This window comes from Barbatula barbatula (assembly GCF_947034865.1).
Source record: "Barbatula barbatula genome assembly, chromosome: 3".
Lineage (NCBI taxonomy): Eukaryota > Metazoa > Chordata > Actinopteri > Cypriniformes > Nemacheilidae > Barbatula > Barbatula barbatula.
The window spans coordinates 1,663,164-1,688,230 of record NC_136764.1 but is presented as its reverse complement, the minus strand read 5'-3'; the positions used below and the strand labels follow the sequence as shown (position 1 = coordinate 1,688,230).

General features: G+C 37.8%; 1 protein-coding gene across 2 annotated transcripts; it reads right to left on the bottom strand.

Annotated features, from left to right (window-relative positions):
- Positions 1–4,193: 4,193 nt before the first annotated feature.
- LOC306891688 (NLR family CARD domain-containing protein 3-like) lies at positions 4,194–23,252 on the bottom strand. 2 transcript variants are annotated; one of them, XM_079452157.1, is made up of 14 exons: positions 23,157–23,252; positions 22,815–22,882; positions 22,390–22,500; positions 22,160–22,211; positions 20,056–20,260; positions 18,034–19,804; positions 17,545–17,718; positions 16,539–16,712; positions 14,328–14,501; positions 13,745–13,918; positions 7,276–7,449; positions 6,653–6,826; positions 6,076–6,249; positions 4,194–5,951 (listed from the first exon to the last, which is right to left on the bottom strand). In XM_079452157.1, the coding sequence occupies exons 2-14, from the start codon at positions 22,838–22,840 to the stop codon at positions 5,945–5,947; spliced, it is 3,390 nt and encodes a 1,129-aa protein (XP_079308283.1). In that variant the 5' UTR covers positions 22,841–22,882; positions 23,157–23,252; the 3' UTR covers positions 4,194–5,944. The 2 variants fall into 2 exon arrangements, with proteins under 2 accessions (XP_079308283.1, XP_079308284.1); XM_079452158.1 differs by lacking the exons at positions 6,653–6,826; positions 22,160–22,211 and having other exon boundaries at positions 5,313–5,951; positions 20,056–20,296; positions 23,157–23,216.
- Positions 23,253–25,067: the final 1,815 nt, after the last annotated feature.

The following is a 25,067-nucleotide window of genomic DNA, read 5'->3' as shown; positions in this document are numbered from 1 at the left end:
TGTCCTTGTTCATTTAAAACATTTAATGCCCTTCAGATACACTTATCCCGAAACCACATGGAATCAGACAAACCAAGCGAGTAGCTGTCATTTAGTTGTCTAATATGCAGTTCAATTCCATTCTCTTCGGAGAAGCAATATTTTGAGCACCTTAGAAGCCATATGAGGAGGTACGAGGTAGTGACATGTGTGTTCAAAAACTGCAGCTTCACTACAAACATTTATTCAACGTTTGCGACTCATAAACACAGGAAACACAATACACACTCCATTGAAGATTTTAAAACTGAAGTCTTGAAAAAATACCCAAATCCTCCTGCTTTTCAAAATGATCTAGAGGTCTCTGATGATGACACGGAACTTGATGATTGATGCAGGAGAGAAGTTGTAAAGAAGAAGTTTGGACAACTTCTTCTAAAGTTGCAAAGTAATTTCAATGTGTCAGGCAAGTGTATTGATCATATTGTAGATGACCTTCAGTTCCTATCTTCCTCTGCATCTGCTCCAGTTTTGAAAGATGTTGTTGAGTCCACTTTGAAGAAACATAACTGTGAAGTACATTCAGCGGTTATCTCAGGATGTGCATCACAATACCAGTCCTTCCAAGATGGATCTAACTTCTGTAAAAATTATTTTTGTGCTGGAGATGAGGACAGATTAAGTCTTATTCTGTATATCGATGATTTTGAAGTGTGCAGCCCCTTGGGAACTTCCCGCAAGATCCACAAAGTCACGGCCGTCTATTGGGTGTTAGGAAACTTTACAGCATATGCACGATCAACACTAGCTTCTATTAATTTAGTTATTCTGTGCAAAGCAGATGACACAAAGCGATTTGGATTTCAGAAAGTTTTAGAGCCACTCCTGACAGATCTTCAAAGCTTGGAAAAAGATGGTGTTTTTATTCCAAGTTTAGGAAAAATCATGAAAGGCACTGTGGTGAGCGTGGTGGCTGATAATTTGGGGGCCCATTCTTTGGGAGGATTCGTTGAAAACTTCACAGGATCTAATGTCTGCAGATTTTGTCTCAGAGAAAGGTCCCAGTTTCAGACCACAGAAGTAAGATCTGGACTTTTTCAGAGGAGAGATAAAGAGCAGCACACTCTGCATGTTGAGACGGCTTTGTCAAGTCTTATTTCCACTCCTTGCTATGGTGTGAAAAAACAGTGTGCAATGTCTGAAAAACTTCGACATTTTCATGTAACATCTGGTTACCCACCAGATGTGTTACATGACCTTCTTGAAGGTGTCGTTCCATTGGAACTGGCGTTGTCATTTCAAGCCTTCATCAAGAAGAAATATTTTTCTCTTGTGGAGCTCAATACTTGCATTCAACAGTTCCCTTATAAGTGGAGTGACCAAACAAATCGTCCACATTTGATTCCTGCTCATTTTGCTACCAAAAGATCTGTAGGAGGTAATGCACATGAAAACTGGTGTCTGTTGCCTCTCATAATAGCTTTGAAAGTACCTGAGGATGATGAAATATGGCAGATGTTAATGACCTTAAAAGACAGGAACTTGCAGTGGCCCCAGTTCATACTGAGCAGAGCATCTGCTACCTTGGCACTTTAATATCTGAGCACCGAAACAGATTTCTGGAAGTTTTTCCTCAAGGCTCCTCCCCAAACACCACTTTCTCGAGCACTACCCTGAGCTTATTCAGGGATTTGGTCCTTTGGTAGCCCTGTGGATCATGCGATTCAAAGCTAAACATTGTCAGACAAACACAGTTGATCCATCAAACATTTTCCCTTGATTTATTGAAATTTGCGCCAAGTGTGAGAGGTGGAAGATTTGCAATGTACGCTTTGATAAGACTGATTCTCCATCGATGATGTTAATAAGCAGAATAAATGATGTGTGACCCAAACATCTCATATGAAACCCCCATATTCTCTTAGTTCCTCGTCTCCGTGTGGGGTATTTAGATGAAGCTGTCGTTCAAGATGGCTAAGTGTGTTGACCTTTAACCCAAACTGTATCAATGCTAAACCCTCTTCACTAATCTCACATTATGGCTTCATTAGTCTTCAAAAGGGTCTTTTATATCAGGGCTCCACACACTTGTTCTGCCTCTTGTTGTTTAGTACGGAGCACGTGCACTAGTCAATCTAACAATGTTGTTTTGTGGTAAAAGTGTACTAAGCACTTTTATTTTGAGTATTGAGCACTATTGTTAAAACCATGGTTTTATATTTGACCAATGCTATGGCTTTTACAAATCACGATTTACACACAATAAATAACAAATAAAATGATGATGAGCTCATATATTATTTTTCTTCTTTCTAATGTAATACTGTTAGACCGGATCAGAAACATATTGCTTGTGAGCCATAAACTCTTTTGGTGATTCATTTAATAAAACAAACAATCACGATTTTGTTTGACTTGTTTAATACTTATTCAAAATGTATTTGTTTTATTAACCAGCATTTCGATAAAATTACACTTTGGGTCATTTCTGAGCAAACAACAGTAACAAAATTAGTTCATATTTTAACAATCTCTTTCAGTTTATGTTTTCTTTTCAGCACCATTACCACAGTCTTCTGTGTCAAATAAACATATTATATTGTGTATATTATAATTATTTTATATTATAAAATTGACATAAGACGAAATTCAGTACGTAATTCATGAATCAAGCATGAGAGCCATAAGAGGCCAGAACATGAACACAAGTTTGCAGTAAACAGCGGCCTCTGCTGTTCAAAACATATATTGCGATTCAAACACAACCAGTGAATCGTTCAATCCCTCCAAAGTACATTAAGCTTTTTACTATTTCAGAAATTACGTTTTTAATCATTTTATTTGAACAAAATAATTACGTACTTCAGTTACTGGAGACTACAACAGAAATCTATTTATTCATTATCAGTTGTTTTGAATGTTGTTGCATTTACCTCAAAGTATGTTGTAATATCAAGAGGATTAATAAGAATTATGATTTTTGCCATAATCTTGCATCTATGGGTATTTAAATATAGCTATTCATTCATGAATCTACTGAATCAGTAGGCCTATAGGCCTTATGTGTTATGATCTACCAGGGCCGTGCACAGACATTTTGAGGGGCAGTGGCCTAAACCAAAAAAAGGGGCACCAAGGGGGTGGTTGCTTGTTAACACAAATTATCCAGTTATTAGAAAATATACAATTAAAAAATAATTCAGCACACGCTCAAATACATTTTAGACTTTATTGTAGATGTTTTGATAGAACATACTCTAACCAGGGGTGTTCTTCATACCACTGTCCCTGAAAAGAACGTACTTGTTCATTGTACCACATTGTACATTATATTGTGTTTTTTTTAAATGCGCCGGATCTGATGGATTTTGTAACTGAAGCAAAAACTCAGTCTTCTGGCTTTTTCTCTCTTGTGTACATGGCTGTGGCTGCCTCACTCTCCATTTCTTCCTGTCTTCCAAATTCTAATAAACAGAAATATTACTCATCGGAACAAAGACACACAAACTGAATATTTCTGATTATAAACTGAAAGTTGAAGGATGTACTGTTACTCCAACAAAAACATTAAAAGATCTAGGCGTTATATTAGACAGCAACCTGTCATTTCAAAATCACATCTCAGATAAAAACAGCCTTTTCCACCTAAGAAATGTTGCCAAATTATGAAATATTCTGTGTGTTGCTGACGCGGAGAAGCTTATTCATCCATTTATAACCTCAAGACTTGACTACTGTAATGCTCTAGTGTTTGTCCTTCATAATCAATAAACAAACTACAGTTAGTTCAGAACGCAGCTGCCAGAGATCTAACCAGGTCAAGAAAATACCATCACATAACCCCAATGTTATCAACCCTTCACTGGATACACATTAAGTATCGTATTGACTTTAAAGTTCTTTTAATCACGTATAAAGCCTTAAAGGGTTTAGCCCCTACCTACCTAACAGAGCTTCTATCACACTACAACCCATCACGCTCTCTAAGATCTCAAAACTCAGGACTTTTGACAAAAGATAACACCTAGAATAACTAAATCCACCAAAGGGGGTCGAGCTTTCTCATACGTAGCACCTAAACTCTGGAATAACTTTCCTGATACTATTCGAGGATCAGACACACTCGCCCAATTTAAATCTAGATTAAAGACACATCTTTTCAGCCAAACATTCACTTAAAGCAAATATGCAAAATAAACCACCAGGAGACTGCTGACATTAGATATTATTTACTAGGTGTTTATATAACAAGTTAAACTATTCATGTACTGTGTTTTACCTTTTTTTGTGTTTTTCTTATTTCCCCCTGTAAAGCAGCTTTGGAACAGTGCAGATTGTGAAAAGCGCTATATAAATAAATTTGAATTCAATTCAATTGAATTGAATTGATTTGGCTGATGCTCAATGGGCTCTCCCTCACTCTCTGAGCCTGCCTCTGCCTCATCTTCAATGGAGTAATAAGTAATAGACATTTAATTTCATATTAGCATACAGCATTAATCTATATAGCCTACTATGCTAATATACAACTCATTTAGAGCCTAAGATGTGCTAGTCAGAACTAAGACAAGTGATTACAATGGGAAATATATTTACAAGAATTAAACTGGAGCTTTGAATCCATGTTTGCAGTGTTGAACTGCCTTTAACAGCCTCCCTTCGCTCTTTCTCTCTCTGTCTTCTTTTTTGTGTTTTTTGGGGGGGTGTGCCAACAACAGGACATTATTTAAATCTGATCGTTGAGTACAATAATATGATTAGACAAGCAGCTAACTTGAATTAAAAAAACGCGGGTATGTTGTACAAGTTGTTAGCACTAGTAGAAGACCAAGAGCAAAACATTACCGACATACAAAAAATAATACCAAATGACAAATTTTGCAGATTCAACCACTGTCTCTTGCATAACCGACCTGTTAATGCGACAGCTTTCGTTAACTGTCGTGTTCACTCTCAGTTTCAAGAGACAGAGCGCGCGCCCAGACACTGTGAGTGATGCTGCGGAGCGAGCGGGAAAACCTGGAGCGGAATAGTGGAATCAGCGGAATACTTTGAACGGAGCGGGATGGGAAAAGGGGCACCTCAGTCGACGAGGGCAGAGGGGCAGTGGCTCTAGCCACCGGGCCACCCCCTGTGCACGGCCCTGTGATCTACATGGCATAAACAATAGATAGATAACAATATAGCTTCTGAGAAATGCGCCACAGCGACCGAGAAAACTGATAAATGGAGTCGATTTGCCATCTACTGGCTCAGTACATTCATTTAATGTATTGTATAAATTATAACTTATTAAACATCTTGCTAGTTAAACACAAACTATTTATTTTATTCGATTTATGAATTTCAGCCTCTTTCACTCTGAAAGTGAGGATTCAAGTTGAGGTTTTGCTTGTTTGTTCTTTTTTGTTGTTCATAATGTTTGTATTCAGTTATTTCATTCCAAAACGTCTGCCGTATATTAGCCGTATTAGTTCTGTCTGTTATCAAATTATCATTTTTATTTTCATATTTACCTGATTATATTCTCTTATTAGCCTGATTAAATACAGTTTATTTATAACAGAGATGTTCGATCATATTGTGTTGTACATTCATTCATTGATATTGTGTTCAAAATATTGATCAATTGCTTTATGAAATTAATAAAATCTTTATGTTTCTTTACCAATGACTTCTCAATGTTCTTGTAATAATAAAAACCACGGTTAACTTTAGTAAAAGACATGCTTTATACAGCTTTATAAAATTGATAAACGTATTATATTTGAAACAAGCTTATGTGGTTTGGGTAAAGCTCCTGGCAACAGAAAGCAATATTAAATATTAAAAGTACAGCGAACAGATATTATTTCCCAGCACAGATTTGCCGGTCCAAGAACAAAACAAACTTTGATGCCTGATGTGATCTGCTTATTGGCCTTGTAGCAACATCACGGTGTGAAGACGATTGTTACCTTCAACACTAAATACTGTAAAACATCAGAGAGATCAGATATTAAAATACACTCCTCACATTCATTATCTTAAGACACTTCAGATATATTTTATCCACAAGAATTGCTGCAAAAACAAATTTACACAACAACAACTCACAGTAGTGTCTGTAGTTGACAGTGTGGATCCTTCAGTAGATCAGAGAGCAGCTTCACTCCTGAATCTTCTGGATTATTATAGTTCAGATCCAGTTGTGTCAGATGTGAGGGGTTTGATCTCAGAGCTGAAGTCAGAGCAACACAACCTTCAGATCCAATACTGCAGTTACACAGACTTAAGAGAGAAGAAAATAATGACAATAACATTTAGAAAATAATTAATAGCACAATTATTTAATATTGTTAATTATACTTTAATATATTTTAATTATTTCATATATTATTCAATTATTATTCATCAATGTATCAAATTATGTCCCTTTTTACAAGATACAAGTAATAAATTAAATGATTGTAAATCACAATAATATCATGAATAGTTTAATATATTGAAGTTAGTTATTATAATGATCTCAGTTTGGTGATAATTCTGTATGAATCTGAATCAACAGAGAGTCATTGACTGACAGTCACTGTTGAGTCTCTTACATATAAAGATGATTCTGATAAACTTATGAAGACCTCATTTACATAATACATACACATGTTTAACTTTATTGCTTTAAGGATTTTCTTACTTTAATGTCTTCAGTTTACAGTTTGTATTCTTCAGTCCATCAGAGAGCAGCTTCACTCCTGAATCCTTCAGATTATTGAGACTCAGGTTCAGTTCTGTCAGACTTGAGGAGTTTGATCTGAGAACTGACGCCAGTGATGAACAACTTTTCTCTGTCAGATTACAGACACTCAGACTGAAAGAGAAATAGCAGTGAGTTAAAATTTAAGTAATACATATATCCTCAAAATTATTTGATCTAATGTATTTTTAATGAAAGCTTAACTTCTAGCATGAGTGACATAAAACCTCAGCAAAACATGAATGTGTGTCTACAACTAAACAGTGTAATGTTTAACTTTATGCAAATGGAGAGCAACTTTCATATATTACATTTCTATTTATTATTAAAACTTTTATCCAAAGGGATTTACACATGAGATTAATACAAGCAGATCGAGATTATCCAAGAGAAAACATTTTACAAATAGTGCTACCACACCACATTTACACAACAAGAGTGAAACAGCAACAATACTTGAAAGTCACTTGTAATTATAAAAAATAGTGAGTTTATAAACAAAATTATTAAGACCTCTACTGATTTTACAAACACACACGTTATTGCTTTAAGGATTTTCTTACTGTAATGTCTTCAGTTTACAGTTTGTATTCTTCAGTCCATCAGAGAGCAGCTTCACTCCTGAATCCTTCAGATTATTGTAACTCAGGTTCAGTTCTGTCAGACTTGAGGAGTTTGATCTGAGAACTGACGCCAGTGATGAACAACTTTTCTCTGTCAGATTACAGCGACTCAGACTGAGAGAGAAATAACAAGAGAACAGTGAGTCACAATGTTAGTAAGACACTTATGACTGTTTTCTGACTGATGGATCTTTCGGATGTGAATAACGCTGACACAAGGTTCATGTGATACTTAAAATCTCACCGTATCACAAATGTAATACATATAACAATGTTCCAAGAGAAAGACACAAACATTAAAAAAATCTCATTTATTTTCAATGAAAGCTTAATAACTTGTTGAGTGACAATGACAGTGACATTGCAAAGACAACGTGATCCTGTCGATATGCCTTATTCAACATCCCAAAGGTTAGACCCGATCTCACGGAGAATGCGGCACAACTTCTTGTCCAGGCGCTGGTGATCTCAAGGTTGGACTTCTGCAATGCTCTCCTTACTGGTCTTCCTGCAAAGGCTTTCAGCTGGTTCAAAACAGCCCAAAAGAGCTCATGTGACACCACCTTTAATCTCTCTCCAGTGGCTACCGGTTAAAGCCCGGATCAGATTCAAGTCACTGATGTTTGCCTACAGGACTATCACAGGATCTGCGCCGGCATACTTCTACACCATACTACACTCCTACACCCCATCAAGAACCCTACGTTCAGCAAACCAGCGGCATCTTGTATTGTCTTCTCATAAGGGCAGAAAATCACTTTCACGCTCATTCTCCTTCACAACTTCTTCCCGATGGAACAGTCTTCCAAATGTGGTTAATAAGTGAAAAAAATAAGTTAAATAATCACACCATAATAAAAGCAAAATAACTCAACAAGGCTGAAGTGTGCTCACATAACAACTTGTCACGGATCGTGGAAGGAAGAACCCAAGTGCAGGCAGACACGGGGATGAAGGGGTTAACAAGGACTTTAATAACAAAATACAAAACAAACACCCGCGATGGGGGGAAAACACTGACAAACTAAAATCCAAAACTGAAATCAAAGACTTCCCACATGGGGGGCAAACATATCCAAACACAAGACTCACTACCAGGACATGACATGACATGCTTTCCTCCTGTGTCTCATTACCCACTCCTGCCCATTGTTATCTCCTTTGTTAGTCTCCCTATATAATACCCTCTTGTCTATTGTCTTGTGCTCGTTCGTTGACTTGTATACTGTACTGTTATCGGCACTGTATGTAGAGTTTTTGGTCATGACATGACATGACATGACATGACATGACATGACATGACATGACATGACATGACATGACATGACATGACATGACATGACATGACATGACATGACATGACATGACATGACATGACATGACATGACATGACATGACATGACATGACATGACATGACATGACATGACATGACATGACATGACATGACATGACATGACATGACATGACATGACATGACATGACATGACATGACATGACATGACATGACATGACATGACATGACATGACATGACATGACATGACATGACATGACATGACATGACATGACATGACATGACATGACATGACATGACATGACATGACATGACATGACATGACATGACATGACATGACATGACATGACATGACATGACATGACATGACATGACATGACATGACATGACATGACATGACATGACATGACATGACATGACATGACATGACATGACATGACATGACATGACATGACATGACATGACATGACATGACATGACATGACATGACATGACATGACATGACATGACATGACATGACATGACATGACATGACATGACATGACATGACATGACATGACATGACATGACATGACATGACATGACATGACATGACATGACATGACATGACATGACATGACATGACATGACATGACATGACATGACATGACATGACATGACATGACCAAAAACTCTACATACAGTGCCGATAACAGTACAGTATACAAGTCAACGAACGAGCACAAGACAATAGACAAGAGGGTATTATATAGGGAGACTAACAAAGGAGATAACAATGGGCAGGAGTGGGTAATGAGACACAGGAGGAAAGCTATACTAGGAACGAGAGGGGCGGGGCCAAATGACGAGACAGGAGAGAACGCATATCATGTCCTGATTGACAATAATATGTTTCTCTCCACATAAAACACGTGAGTCTGTCATGATTCTGCCCCTAGACCAGAAAATCAAGACAAGAGCAGGCAGAATCATGACAACAACTGTACTCAGCAGGTTAATGAAACAAAATAATAGAAACAAAATGTTAGAATAGTAGAAACAGAACAGCAGCCATGGAAGTCCCAATCCGACCCAAACACTCAGCACAACGTGTGCTTATCCGCAAACAGCCCAGCACCTCTAGCCAGGGCACCAGACTGATAGCAGAATAATGACACGATAGATAAACACAGCGCAGCACATTGACCCCATGTCCAAAACAACCACCTTAATATACCCGGATGAATGAGACGCTGATTAACTACAAGCCTCTAGGGCGGAGTCGACACACGCAGAGAGGGCGCCACCCACTTCACTTCACTACATAAAAAAAGATCATATAAATATATATATATATATATATACACAAACATACTAGGGGGCTTAATTTATTTAATATTTATTAATTTTCAGAAAACATTGTCTGGACTATTGTTGGAAGAAAATATAAAGACCGGACCTCTAGGAACTTGAATGTAAGACCCCTGCCCTACAGCATTCAGACAAAACAGTGAAACAAAGTGTGTATAATGATGCTCATTAAAGATCATCTTCATATTTTACACTGCTGTATATTTCTTGTATGTTAGATGTTCAGGTGAATCTTTTTGGATTATCTGGATGTCACAGATTTAGCTTCAACCGCGCCGCTGCTTAATAACAATAAACTGCACTGTGACAAGGTGAGACATGTTTTATATTTAATAATGTTTGCTGTTCATTTCATTTAATGTTTGGTGTTTATTTTAGACTCGGACCTGGGACCCGTTTCAGAAAGCAGGGTAAGTGCAAACTCAGTGTTAGTTAACCCCAGAAAACGGGATACTCTGGGTTTTCAGTTTCAGAACGCGAGGTATATCAAACCTGTGACCGCGGGGTAAGTCAAGCCTGTTTCAGAAATCAAGGTATCTTATACTTAGAGTGAGTAACCATAGTAACCTACTCTGTGAACCTAACCTGGTCTGGAGCAGGTTTTATTCCACTAACCCGAGGTTTGTTACAATCTCCGCCCCTTTTAGAAGCGCGAGTGGTGTTGAAATTGTCTTCGCCGTTTGTTTTTTCATTCGTTTTCCTTAATCGCGCACAAGTTCGTAACACAGACATTAAATGTCCGTTTATTCAGGAACCCGTAGACGAGGAAGCTGCATTCATTCAGAGAGAGTTACATTTACGTCGGGAGAGAATATATGGTGAAGCCCCGTTTGGATGTTTTATCATATCCGGAGGATTCTTTATTTGAGCGGCACAGTTTTTCTTTACAGTCCATTAAATATATTCACAATCTGCTTCATCCTTACATCACAAACCTCACTCGTCGGGGCTGCGCTCTTACATCTGAGCAGATTCTCTGTATGGCTTTACGTTTCTTTACTAATGGAAGCTTTCTTTATAACACCGGGGATGCAGAACACGTTAGCAAGGCAACTGTATGCAGAGTAAGAAAAGTGTGCATCGCTCTCAAGCACTTTTTATACATTTGTGTTAAGTTTCCTGTGAGAACCATCAAAGAGGAGTTTCATAAGATTGCAGGTGAATGGTGAACGTCTTTCTGAATAAGCTGATCAAATAAATGTGCTCTTGCTGCCAACTCTAATAATTCAAATACCCTTTAGGATTTCCCAATGTGATTGGGTGCACATTTAAAAGGTCCCACTCGCCCCGTTCTGTTCTGGCTTCGAACTGCCGTCGGTCAGAACGAGGGACCGGCGCTCGAACCACGAGCCTAACGACCGCAGTCCCTATTGCATTTGTCGCTAGAGCATCTCTAGCTGGCCTCCATTAGACATAGCTGGAGCAGGGGCAAGCATGGCCAGTTTTTTGTCTTCTATAGCCACAGTGCTCGGTTCTCATATACTCAAAACTTTCAAGGCCAGTTTATTAAATATATCAAACATTTCCCAGTCAGGCATCCTACTACCAAGAGCATTTAAACTCATCGGACTGAATGATGTTTTTATATTTTATTCTCAGCTGCTGCCATGTTCTTTTTATTGCAGAAGGATTGCACCTACATGACAAAAAATCGTAGGTATATATGTTTATATATACATATATATATATATAGTGCCTCCAATTCGACTGGCGAGAAATAAACGGAGCGCTTTTTGTCACGTGGCGTTGCCATGGTGAATCGTGTTATCTTCGCTCAATTGATGATGGCTTTTTAAAGCCGCGATGAACACGAGTAACCTCGGGTGAACTTACTCAGAGTGGATTGAACTGATTGAAACCAGCTGTTCTGAAACAGAAAACTCAGAGTAGCGGTTATCTGAGTAAATCAACTCAGAGTTCATATTTTAACTCAGTGTTGCTTGAACCTCCTTATTGAAACGGGTCCCAGATGAACGTGGTTGTTTGTGGTTGTTATGAAACATCTGTCTGTGGGTTTGAAGTGATTGTCACACACAGTATAAATGACAGATGCTTTAGTAGCTATTTGTTTGAGTCGCACTTTTGCTGCAGAGTTAGAGCTTTAAAAACACATTTTAATGGATATGAGGGTTTGTGTTTGTTATCTGTAAGTCTCTGTGCATGTTCGTGTATTCATTCAGTGTTTTGGATCTTGTGAATGATTTGTTTATGTAGCAGGGAAAAGTGACAGGGCCCCTTTAAGAGCATTTCCTTAGGGGCGGAGTTGTGCACATGATTAGATTCCCAGGTGCTCTATAAGACCAGAGGAGCAGTTGTTTGCATGGGCTTTGTTTGCTGGTTGAGACTCAAGAAGTTTATCATTGTTGCTACTTTCACTCATTCAGTATTTATTGCCTCTAAAGTGATGTACACACTTTAGTACACCTGTGCGCCTTGTTTATATGCTGTTATCCTCCTTTCCTTGTATATAGTTAGAATGAATGATTTCAACCATTTTTAAGGATGTGTTTTAGGCTGGTTTGATCTCCCTGATGGTCGTGGGGCTGGTGGATGGATGTTAGTGACCATTGAAAGTGGTACTGTTCAACCTTTTAGAGCATCGGTAGGGTTTATGTGTTTTGGGAGTGATTTAGCTGCGGCAATATATATTTATTTGTGTAGTTGATGTTTAGATGATTTTATATTTATTTGATGTAACATTTGTTTTTTTTTTGTTCTCCTTAGGATTCCAGTTTCTTTGCCACTGCTGTCTTTCCTCCCCTTTCGGTTTTATGTAACTTTTTTTATTTAGCTTTTTTGGGGGGTTTGCTGGTTAAGGTTGTTTGGATAATTTCTTATTTAATATTGTGACATGTCTAGTACGGCTGGGTATGGTTACTCTTATTAGTCTACATCAGGGCTGTTTAAACTACAATAGTCCGCTTCCTGAGCATCAGTTTTACTCCGAGAACCAACTCATTTGTTCTTTTGTTTAGCAGATCACTATCGAGTGCTGGTCTCTTTGGTGGATACTCTCCTGTGGTGCTGCCATGTACACTGTGTTGTTCACATTTATTTCTCTTTGGGTGTGCATGTGTGTGTGTGTGTGTGTGTGTGTGTGTGTGTGTGTGTGTGTGTGTGTGTGTGTCCCTTTTATTTTTACGTGTACTGGTGAATATCACAGGGGCAATAGTGTGGGCCCATGCCAGTGGACGGTCAGTCCTCCTCAAGTGTCCGCTAGTTTGTCTTTGGGTTTGTTTCGTCTCTCGAAGTTGGTGTTCTCTATTTTAAGATTACTGCTCCAATGGTGATTACCTTAATTAATAATTCAGGCCTTTTAATAGGACGTGTCCTTTTCTTTAAGATGTCTGTCAATAAATTGTGAATTTTGTTCTATTTGAGAAACTCGTCTCTATTCCTTCTGTTACAATGAATCTGTGTCTATAATTTAACTTCATTCTCCCTGTGAGGGATTCAGGGTGGCGTAGTCAGACGATGTTGATCGGGCATCTTAATTTTCCAGTGTTTATAGTGCCCTCGTGCTACATTTAGATATGATGTGGTATCATTTATGGTGACGTTACTTTGGAATATCGCTGTTGTTTGGCCGGAGGAAATTGACATTACCGAGGTTTTGTTAAAACACCGCCATTGTCAACTACATCAAATTTACACAAGAACAAGAGTGAAACAGCAAAACATAAACAGCAAAAATACTCGACAGTCACTTGTGATTATTAAAAAAAGTGAATTTATAAACAAAATGATAATTTGATCAGTAACTCACAGTAGTGTCTGTAGTTGACAGTGTGGATCCTTCAGTAGATCAGAGAGCAGCTTCACTCCTGAATCTTCTGGATTATTACAGTTCAGATCCAGTTGTGTCAGATGTGAGGGGTTTGATCTCAGAGCTGAAGTCAGAGCAACACAACCTTCAGATCCAATACTGCAGTTACACAGACTGAAGAGAGAAGAAAATAAATGAAATAATGACAATAACATTTAGACAATAGTTAGGAGTTAAATTATTTAAGTTAATTATACTTTAATATATTTTTATTATTCATATATTATTATTCATCAATGTATCAAATTATGTCCCTTTTTACAAGATACACATAATAAATTAATTTATTGTAAATCACTGTCAGTTTACAATAATATCATGAATAGTTTAATATATTGAAGTTAGTTATTAAAATGATCTCAGTTTGGTGATAATTCTGTATGAATCTGAATCAACAGAGTCATTGACTGACAGTCACTGTTGAGTCTCTTACATATAAAGATGATTCTGATAAATTTATGAAGACCTTCATTTACATAATACATACACATGTTTAACTTTATTGCTTTAAGGATTTTCTTACTTTAATGTCTTCAGTTTACAGTTTGTATTCTTCAGTCCATCAGAGAGCAGCTTCACTCCTGAATCCTTCAGTTTATTGAGACTCAGGTCCAGTTCTGTCAGACTTGAGGAGTTTGATCTGAGAACTGACGTCAGAGATGAACAACTTTTCTCTGTCAGATTACAGAGACTCAGACTGAAAGAGAAATAACAAGATAACAGTGAGTCACAATGTTAGTAAGACACTTATGACTGTTTTCTGACTGCATGATGGATCTTTCTGATGTGAATAACGCTGCACTTGCCACAGAGATGAATAACAGTCAAAGCATTAACAGATGGATCTTTAATGATCACTTCTGATCTCATTTCTATGTTTCAGGATATCGTATGAAGCATCAAGGTGTCAGGAACGTGTTGAGGGAACAAGGACAGAGAACCCAAGTGCAGACAGCGGGGTCAGAGGTCAACCCTTTCTGATCCGCGTGCGCTTCTTCTCTCCATCAAAGACACGCCGCATGAAGAGCAGCAGACACGTGTTCATGTTAACAACAGTAGTGCAGGTCAATAGACTCACAACAATAAACTAAATACAGCAACTTTAAAGGATTTCTATCTGTCAGTCTGTTTACTGTTTGATAAAAGTCTCCAACCTTTCCACCAGATTTGTGATATTTTATGAACCACAACCTTTTTATCTATATTGAGCATTAGCATTATTGATCAGCATGTAAACATTTGTGACCCTGTGAAAACCCAAATTAAAGTCTTAATATCTAACTTATTATAACAAGCATCAAATATTAATTTCAAGCATTAATTTCATGATTTTATGTAGAAAACAGTGAAATAAATTTTGATTTTGTTATGAACAAGGATCTAATAGTGAAATGATTTAAAGACAGAAGAAGTTCTTGTATGAAGGGCATGAAAAGGCTTATTTAGTAAGTACATTAAATTTCTGTTTATGATGAGAGCATTTTAATAGTTACATTACATTTGTTGTTTGAATGTTGTCAGTAGTTTTATATTGACAGATATCAATTATCAGACTTCTATTAAGAGGACATTCCCCTCGCCACAGAACCTACAATACATAGATACATACTGTGGATATCAAAATATTAAATAAATGGCCTGATGAAAGATCATATATATACACACAAGGGGGCTTAATTTATTAAATATTTATTCATTTTCAGAAAACATTGTCTGGATTATTGTTGGAAGAAAATATAAAGACCGGACCTCTAGGAACTTGAATGTAAGACCCCTGCCCTACAGCTTTCAGACAAAACAGTGAAACAAAGTGTGTATAATGATGCTCAGTAAACTAGAAGAAACTATTTGAGAAATCCCTTACAGGTGTTTAATAAAAAGTGTATGGTGAGGTAAGGGGTAGCAGTGAGGTCTTTAATGTCGACAAATGGCAATAAATTGGCAATTATTTTTTTATTTTAACAGTCACATAACAATCTCATCTGCACAAGTCAGATGTATAAATATTGCAAGATGAATAATTTTTGTCACGTTAACTGTGAATAATTAAAACTGTACTCAATGTGCCAGTGTTGCGCAGTCGCAGTTCATTGCACTAAATATCTGCGCATCTTTTTGGATTATCTGGATGTCACAGATTTAGCTTCAACCTCGCCGCTGCTTAATAACAATAAACTGCACTGTGACAAGGTGAGACATGTTTTATATTTAATAATGTTTGCTGTTCATTTCATTTAATGTTTGGTGTTTATTTTAGACTCGTACCTGATGAACGTGGTCGTTTGTGGTTGTTATGAAACATCTGTCTGTGGGTTTGAAGCGATTGTCACACACAGTATAAATGACAGATGCTTTAGTAGATATTTGTTGGAGTCGCACTTTTGCTGCTAAAAAACACATTTTAATGGATATGAGGGTTTGTGTTTGTTATCTGTAAGTTTCTGTGCATGTTCGTGCATTCATTCAGTGTTTTGGATTATTGTGAATGATTTGTTTAGATATGATGTGGTTTCATTTATGGTGACGTTACTTTGGAATATCGCTGTTGTTTGGCCGGAGGAAATTTTGCCATAACGGAGGTTTTGTTGATACGCCGCCACTGTCAACTACATCAAATTTACACAAGAACAAGAGTGAAACAGCAAAACATAAACAGCAAAAATACTCGACAGTCACTTGTGATTATTAAAAAAAGTGAGTTTGTAAAAAAATGATAATTTGATAAGTAACTCACATTAGTGTCTGTAGTTGACAGTGTGGATCCTTCAGTAGATCAGAGAGCAGCTTCACTCCTGAATCTTCTGGATTATTACAGTTCAGATCCAGTTGTGTCAGATGTGAGGGGTTTGATCTCAGAGCTGAAGTCAGAGCAACACAACCTTCAGATCCAATACTGCAGTCAGACAGACTGAAGAGAGAAGAAAATAAATGAAATAATGACAATAACATTTAGACAATAATTAATAGTACAATTATTTAATATATTTTAATTATTTCATATATTATTCAATTATTATTCATTAATGAATCAAATGATGTCCCTTTTTACAAGATACAAGTAATAAATGAAATTATTTTAAATAGCTACAATAATAGCATGAATTAATATGTATGAATCTAAATCAACAGTGTCAGGATATGCAGAAAGCAGAATCCAAACACAGGCAGCAATTGAAAATAATAAACTTTATTTAAATAAACCTTATTTAAATAAAAACTTAAAAAGGGCAAACAATAAACTAACAAGACTTAAACATAAAACAAGGTCCAAGATAATCTAAATAATAAATCCAAACACATGACAGGGAAATGGTCAACAGGAACAGGGTTGTCCAAAGCGAAAACACGATGAGGCAAGATAACACAATGAACCGACACAGGACAATAAACAGAAGGGATCTAAATAGGGACACTAACAAGGATGATGCTACAGAGCAGGTGAAGGGAATGAACACTAACAGGACAAGCATGAGCGGAGAAGGAGAGGGGCGGAGCCAAAGACCAGTCATGACCACCAATAATGTGTTTCTCTCCACACAAAACACTTGATACTGTAATGATCCTGCGCTAAGACTAGAAAAACCTGACAAGACCTGACAGAACCATGATACAGAGAGTCATTGACTGACAGTCACTGTTGAGTCTCTTACATATAAAGATGATTCTGATAAACTTATGAAGACCTTCATTTACATAATACATACACATGTTTAACTTTATTGCTTTAAGGATTTTCTTACTGTAATGTCTTCAGTTTACAGTTTGTATTCTTCAGTCCATCAGAGAGCAGCTTCACTCCTGAATCCTTCAGATTATTGAGACTCAGGTTCAGTTCTGTCAGACTTGAGGAGTTTGATCTGAGAACTGACGCCAGTGATGAACAACTTTTCTCTGTCAGATTACAGAGACTCAGACTGAAAGAGAAATAACAAGATAACAGTGAAGATATAAACACATCAAGAGATAATGTTTGAACAATGAGAATCATCTGCACAAGAGCTGAAGCAACATCTGCACCTGATAGAGAATCACTGCAAGAACTGAACCCTGACAGACGATTATAAATAAAAAACAAATGAATGAAAATCAGAAAAAAGCCACAAGAGAGCAGCTCTCACTCTATAGATGCAGTGAACAATTCCATCATGTTTTATTGTGTCTCTGTAGGACATTAACTACAGTAATGTGGACTGTTAGATGTTCAGGTGAAACTGCAGGTAAAGACTCACTCAGCTGTTCTGGATGCTTTAATCACTGGCAGAAGCCTCAGAAGACATTCATCTGATCGATGATATTTCCTCAGATTAAACTCATCCAGCTTCTCTTCTGAGTTCAGTAACACAAACACCAGAGCCGACCACTGAGCAGGAGAGAGACGGACTCCAGTAAGACTAGACTCATCTCCTCTGTTCACATATGTTTGTACTTCCTGCACTAGAGAATGATCATTGAGTTCATTCAGACAGTGAAACAGATTGATGGATTTCTCTGGAGAGAGATTCTCTCTGATCTTCATCTTAATGTACTCGACTATTTCCTGTTTACTGTCAGAGCTTCTTCCTGTCTGTGTCATCAGATCTCGTAAGATTGTCTGACTGGACTCCAGTGAGAGACCCAGAAGAAATCTGAGGTAAAGATCCAGGTGTCCGTTCTCACTCTGTAAGGCCTTGTCCACTTCACTCTTCAGTAAATCACTCATGTTTGATCTCAATCCACTGAAGTTTTCTGATGTTTGCTGAAGAAATGACAGAAACTTGAATAAAGCAGCGAGAAACTCCTGAACGCTCAGATGCACAAAGCTGAACACCTTCCCCAGGTTCAGTCCAAACTCCTCTCTGAAGATCTGAGTACAAACTCCTGAGTACACTGACGCTTCTCTGACATCAATGTCACACTCTCTCAGATCCTCCTCATAGAAGATCAGGTTCCCTTTCTCCAGCTGTTGAAAAGCCAGTTTTCCCAGAGACTCAAGACTCTTTCTAGCCTGCTGAAGATCTACCTCACATTTCCCATCATACTTCTGACTCTTCAGTTTGATCTGAAACATCAGGAAGTGTGTGAACATGTGAGTGAGAGTCTTGGGGATCTGTGCTGGACTCTCTGCTTCACTCAACATTCTCTGGAGAACAGTGGCTGAAATCCAGCAGAAGACTGGGATGTGACACATGATGTACAGACTTCTGGATGATTTCATGTGTGTGATGATTCTGTTGGCCAGACTCTCATCATTGATTCTCTTCCTGAAATACTCGTCCTTCTGAGGGTCATTGAATCCTCGTACATCTGTGATCAGATCAACACACTCAGGAGGAATCTGATTGGCTGCTGCTGGTCGAGAGGTGATCCAGATCAGAGCAGAAGGAAGCAGATTCCCCTTGATGAGGTTTGTCAGCAGCACATCCACTGACGCTGATTCATCTCTGACATCAAACAAACTCGGATTCTTTGAGAAATCTAGAGGAAGACGACACTCATCCAGACCATCAAAGATAAACACAACTTTATAATCATCAAAGTCTGTCGATCTCAGTTCTGTTGTATCTGTGAAGAACCGATGAAGAAGATCCATCAGACTGATATTTGTCTGTTTGATCAGATTCAGTTCTCTGAAAGGAAGTGGAAATATGAGGTGAAGATCTTGATTTGTTTTTTCTTCAGCCCAATCCAGAATGAACTTCTGCACAGAGACTGTTTTTCCAATTCCAGCGACTCCTTTAGTCAGCACACTTCTGATGGGTTTGTTTAGTTCAGGTGAGACTTTAAAGATGTCATTACATTTGATTTGTGTTTCTTGTGTCTCTGATCTTCTGGATGCCGTCTCAATCTGTCTCACCTCATGTTCATTATTGATGTCTTCACTCCCTCCCTCTGTGATGTACAGCTCTGTGTAGATCTCATTCACAAGTGTTGAGCTTCCTTGACTTGAGATTCCTTCATTCATTCTCTGGAATTTCTCTTTTAGTCTGGATTTGTGTTTCTTCATGTATAAAGGGGCCAATTCTGATAAACAAAGAGAATATAAATAAAAATACATGTATACAATTAGAAAAAATGTATATATTTGACCTTAAGAGTGTTTTAAGATTTTGCTGATCATGACATTAGATGAACACAAAAAGCTTCATGGTTCTATTCTGTTGATGTATTAACTGTAAATGTATTTTCACTAATAATCATCAGTAAATACAGACACTGTGTCTGTTCGTCTGAAGGTAAAGTGATGTCATAGTCACATGACTGAGAGCTCTTACTGGTCTGTAGTTTGTTAGCGAGGTCTGTCTGCTTCATCTTCCTCAGGACGTTCAGTGTGATCTTCAGAAACATCTCTCTGACTCTGATCTGATCTTCATCATCCTCCTCTTCTCTCTCAGAGCATGATGGGTAATCTGGATTCAGTAGACTCTTGAAGATCTTCAGCTCTTTCTTCATCAGAGAGATGAGTTTGTGCTCAAGCTCCTGAAAACATTGTTCAAACACACATGATTTAGTTTTCTTATGAGGGCAGAAAAAGGTTTTAATGCTCATTTTAGTGAACACAGTTTTTTTCTAAATAGCTTGAACCTCATTTCATGAAACCTATAACACATTTACACACTATAAACACACATCAAAACTACACAAACAAAATCATATTTTCTTTCATTCATATTTTGCCTTCAAATGATTCTCAAAGCATCAAATACACATCAGCATTGATAACACACTGAGATCTATTTCAAATCAATATGATCGTGACTTCTTACTACAATGAATCAGTTTGAAACTAAACATCTAAACATGTTTCAGAATCATCAGTAATAATAACAGTAATCTGTGTAAAGCTGCAGTACGACTGACAGTAAAAGAATCTCATGAAACGCCCCTTAAACATACAGATTTGATTTTGGCCTTATTAACATATTTTGGGATAAAACTATTTATTCATATTTATATATACATGGTTGTTACACAGTAGTTGCTTCGCCTCCATTTCTCAACTTTACACACACACACATACACACACACACACACACACACACAGACACATGCACAGGGGGGTTACTCAGGTTGCCCAGGCAACTGCCCATATGCCCTTCTCGACTCACGTTGCCCTTCCGAGGTGGAAAATAAATAAATAAAACAATGGATGCAGTTTTTCACATACGTCTAGATAAAAAAAACGCAAAGCCTTATTCACTTCCATATTCGGGCAACCAAAGTGAAAGTCAGAAGGGGAAGGGCAAACTCTGTTTACGTGGCTGCAGCGCTGCACGCGACCGGCACCTGAGCTGATCCTGCATGAAGGAGATTGTCACGGTTATCGGGTGATATGACTCAGTGTTTTCTAGGGCGTCCGGGGCAAACTCAAACCGGACACTCATTTGTCCTCCTTTTTGGAGTTGTGCTGCATCGGCCTAAACAAAACCCGCTTTAGAACATTTATTATGACGCAGCAGCATCGCGTCTGACGCAGTAAGATCTCCGGTCAAACAAATGATTGGCTGAATGAGGTGTCAAATAAATATCTGATATATCATTGGTTAAAAACGTAAACAAGCCTCCACGACGTGGAAGTGGAGTCCAAATGTTGACTTCGTCACATCATAACGGTAACTTGCTGAAACGTGAGACCTCATTTAATCCGGAATGGACAAAAGAGCACAACTTTATATAAAAAGGCAGTAGAGACACTTTTCATGGATGTCGCTGTGAAGTGGACGTTTGTAGCACTGAGAAACAAAGTAACCGATGAGCTGCATGTACATCTTCAGGTCAAATAATTTTTCAAAGAATTGTCTGGCAATGAATAGATTAGACTGTTTCAGAATCACTGTATCATGATGCCATCGATATGATGCACAAAATTGTATTGTAGTTGCGAGTACACCAGATGCAGTTATTCTTGCCTCACTAAATGCTGAGTGTCCTCCTTTTTGGTGTTATGGAAATGGACACCATTACGTTGTCAGAAAAGGTGAGTTTGTGATGTATAACAAACATTTACATTTATTCATTTGGCAGACGCTTTTATCCAAAGCGACTTACAAGTAGTTTTTTACAGTGTCACATTACTGCAGAGCAATCAGGGGTAAGGTGTCTTGCTCAAGGACCCTTCAGTCATGACCTGCTGACACTGAGATTAGAACCAGCAACCTTCTGATCACAAGCCCAACTCTCTAACCCCCAGGCGACAATACACATACAAACACACACACACACACAAACACACACAGACACACACAGACATGAACACACACACACACTGACACACACAGACACGAACACACACACGTACACGGACACATGCAAACACACACACAGACACGAACACACACACGCACAGACACACACACACTAGCGTGCACACACACTCACCTGGAAAACAGACTCCATGTGCTTCCCTCTGATTGAGACATTTGTTGTGTTTCTGTAATGTAACAATAAATGAAATATGTGTTTCATACAGTGAACACATGGATTAATGTGTGTATCTGTCAGTAAAGTGTTCAGTGAATATCTGCAGTAACATCAACAGCACAGACTCAGATCAGAGAATAAAGACTGATGAAGTGATTTACTCGTCTAAACCATCAGACTGTTCTCACCTCACATCTGGATCATCACAGTCTCCTGAACTGAAGTGAAGTGGATGATGCATTGAATCTTCACTCTTCATGGACACACAGCTGGGTTTAGGAGATTCTCCACCAGTCAAACTAAAACAACATTACAACACTTTACTTCATGTTCAGTTTTATGCATTTTTCAATAAAGCACTTGTATTAATGAGATATTTCACCCAATAATAATACTTTATATAAATTATAAAAACATATTTCAATATAATTCATAACAAAATAATTAGTAAATGACTCTACATTTTAAATATTATAAAAACACAAATAATAAATGAAACTAAACTGAAACGATTTAAAGTTATTAAACACAAACTCTTACATCTGTCAGATCAAAACACATCTAACTATAGACAATAACACACTTAAGTTTATTAAAATTGTTCATTTCTCACCTTTTGGTCTCTTTGGAGAGATTCATGATGAACACACAGTGTCAGAATATAAAGAGTTAATCTCAAACCTGTAAACAAAATACTGATGTGATATGTGTCATCTCAGAAATACACACTTCTTTCCCATCAGTCCGTCCACAACATTGAGCTTCACATTTGCTCTTAACAGTGAAACTAAGTTTTCAAAACGTCACTTTTAATGTTTTGAGTTTATAAACACACTTCCTGATTCCAGAAACAACACAATATTCAAGACAGTTCTTCAAGCAATAAACTTAATGTGATGTTCAGATCAAGACAATATTAAATCTACTGAATAAACATGAGGCTGTTTATACTTACTGTGTTTTTAGCTTCTTTATGATTTATTTTCTTGAACGAGGCTTTGCTGTAAAATGGCTCCTGCTGTTATAGTTTCACTTTCACCTGCAGTTACCTGTGAAGGAGGAGGAGCCACCAAACATGACAGACTTGTTCCACAGGCAGATGACATCAAAGTACCGCGAGCGCATTCAGACTGAAGTCCACTAGTTAGTGACCCCTGTGCTAAAGGTTCTTCCTCATGTAGGCAGTAGTGTGACGTCTCTCCAGGAACCTGCTGAGTGAAACTCTTCACAATATGAATACTTATGAAGTTTATTCTCCAGTGACGCTCTTTCTCCAGTATGGATTATGTGATGCTGCTTAACTGGCTCTAATACTCACACCACACTCAAAGACTTCACTTCTCTTCATTATGGATTTACTAGCAATTCTTACCATCGTCATTCAATAAAAAACATATTCCACAAAAAGGCTTTACATGGTTTTCTCTGTTTATTTAAAATAAATGTTTTATCCCTCATAACAGATAAATGGTGTTTCTCCAGAATGTGAGCACATATTGAAGGTCTGGGAACCATGATGGCTTTGAATGAACGGCCCGTGGGTGAGACGTCTGAGGCTAACTGGGTGATCTTCCTCCACTGAAGATGTGTTTGGGCTCTCCAGTGAATTCTCTTGTGGACAGTAAGCGCACTATTGTGTCTGAAACTCTTTCCACACTGAACACATGAGTACAGACGATCTTCAATGTGAGTTCTTATGAGCTTTGCCAGTCGGTCTTTGTATGAGACTGTTTTCCACACTGAGTGCAGGTGAACATCTTTTCTCCAGTGTGGACTCTTATGTGCATGTGAGAGAACCAACGTCAAGGTAAGTGATCCACAAGCTCAACTCATAGACGCTTGATCATTTATTTCTTCCTCCAGACGACAAGACATAAAACAAAGAGAAACAACATCAAACTAACAGAAATGACTTGACAGCACTTATAAGAGAAACAGATTCAACCAGACCATCTGCCCCTTTCCTTATAAAGTTATTAGACAAGACCATTTAACACAACAGGGGATAATTACACAATTCTCAACATTAACAACTTTAACATGGGTTTTGTAAAATAAGCATATCCACAATTATCGATAAACTCAAGCAATAATTTATACTGGATTTATCGGCTTAAAAACCAATCGCTTGAGAAACTGTTGTTGAATTCTCCCCCCGGCTCATCGGTAGATGGCTCGTCCCGGCGGAACCAAGATCGCATAAGTTCCTTGCTCCTGTCCGGACTCAGATCTTTGTCACCCCGGAACTTTCTCCAGCAGCCTCCTTCAAGGACTCCAACGCATCATACCGGTAAACTCAACAAGAAATATGTTTTCAGAAACAGTAGAAGACAAATATATTGTAAACTATTTGCGGGCCTACAAATCAGTGTCCATGAGAACTAGTTTAACAAATGAATAAAGCAAAACTTAACTGACATTGTCTCGTGTGGTTCTTACAACTAATATTCTCCCGTGTTACACATATAAAGGAAAACAAATATTTAATATCATTTATGTGTGTGTCTGGATCTGTGAGTGACGTGTGTTCGTGATGTTTCATGCTCTATAAAGGTCTTTTCTGTCATCTGTCATTGTTTGTTTAAGAGAAATATCCATATTGATGTCGAGCTTCAAACAAGAAACACTTTTACCAGTTACAGAAAGTTTATGTGAGGGACATTTCCCTTTACAATCCTGCCCTTGCACACTTCACCTATGAATGATTACAGATAGTAAATAAATTTACAGGTTTATATTTCTCAAAGCAAAGTTTGTTCGCGATCTAAATCTCAACACTGCGCAAACTTCAATACTGAAAATGGCCACAAGGTGGCGCACATACACATGACAATCTGAACACATGAAACTAAAGGTTGTCGGTGTT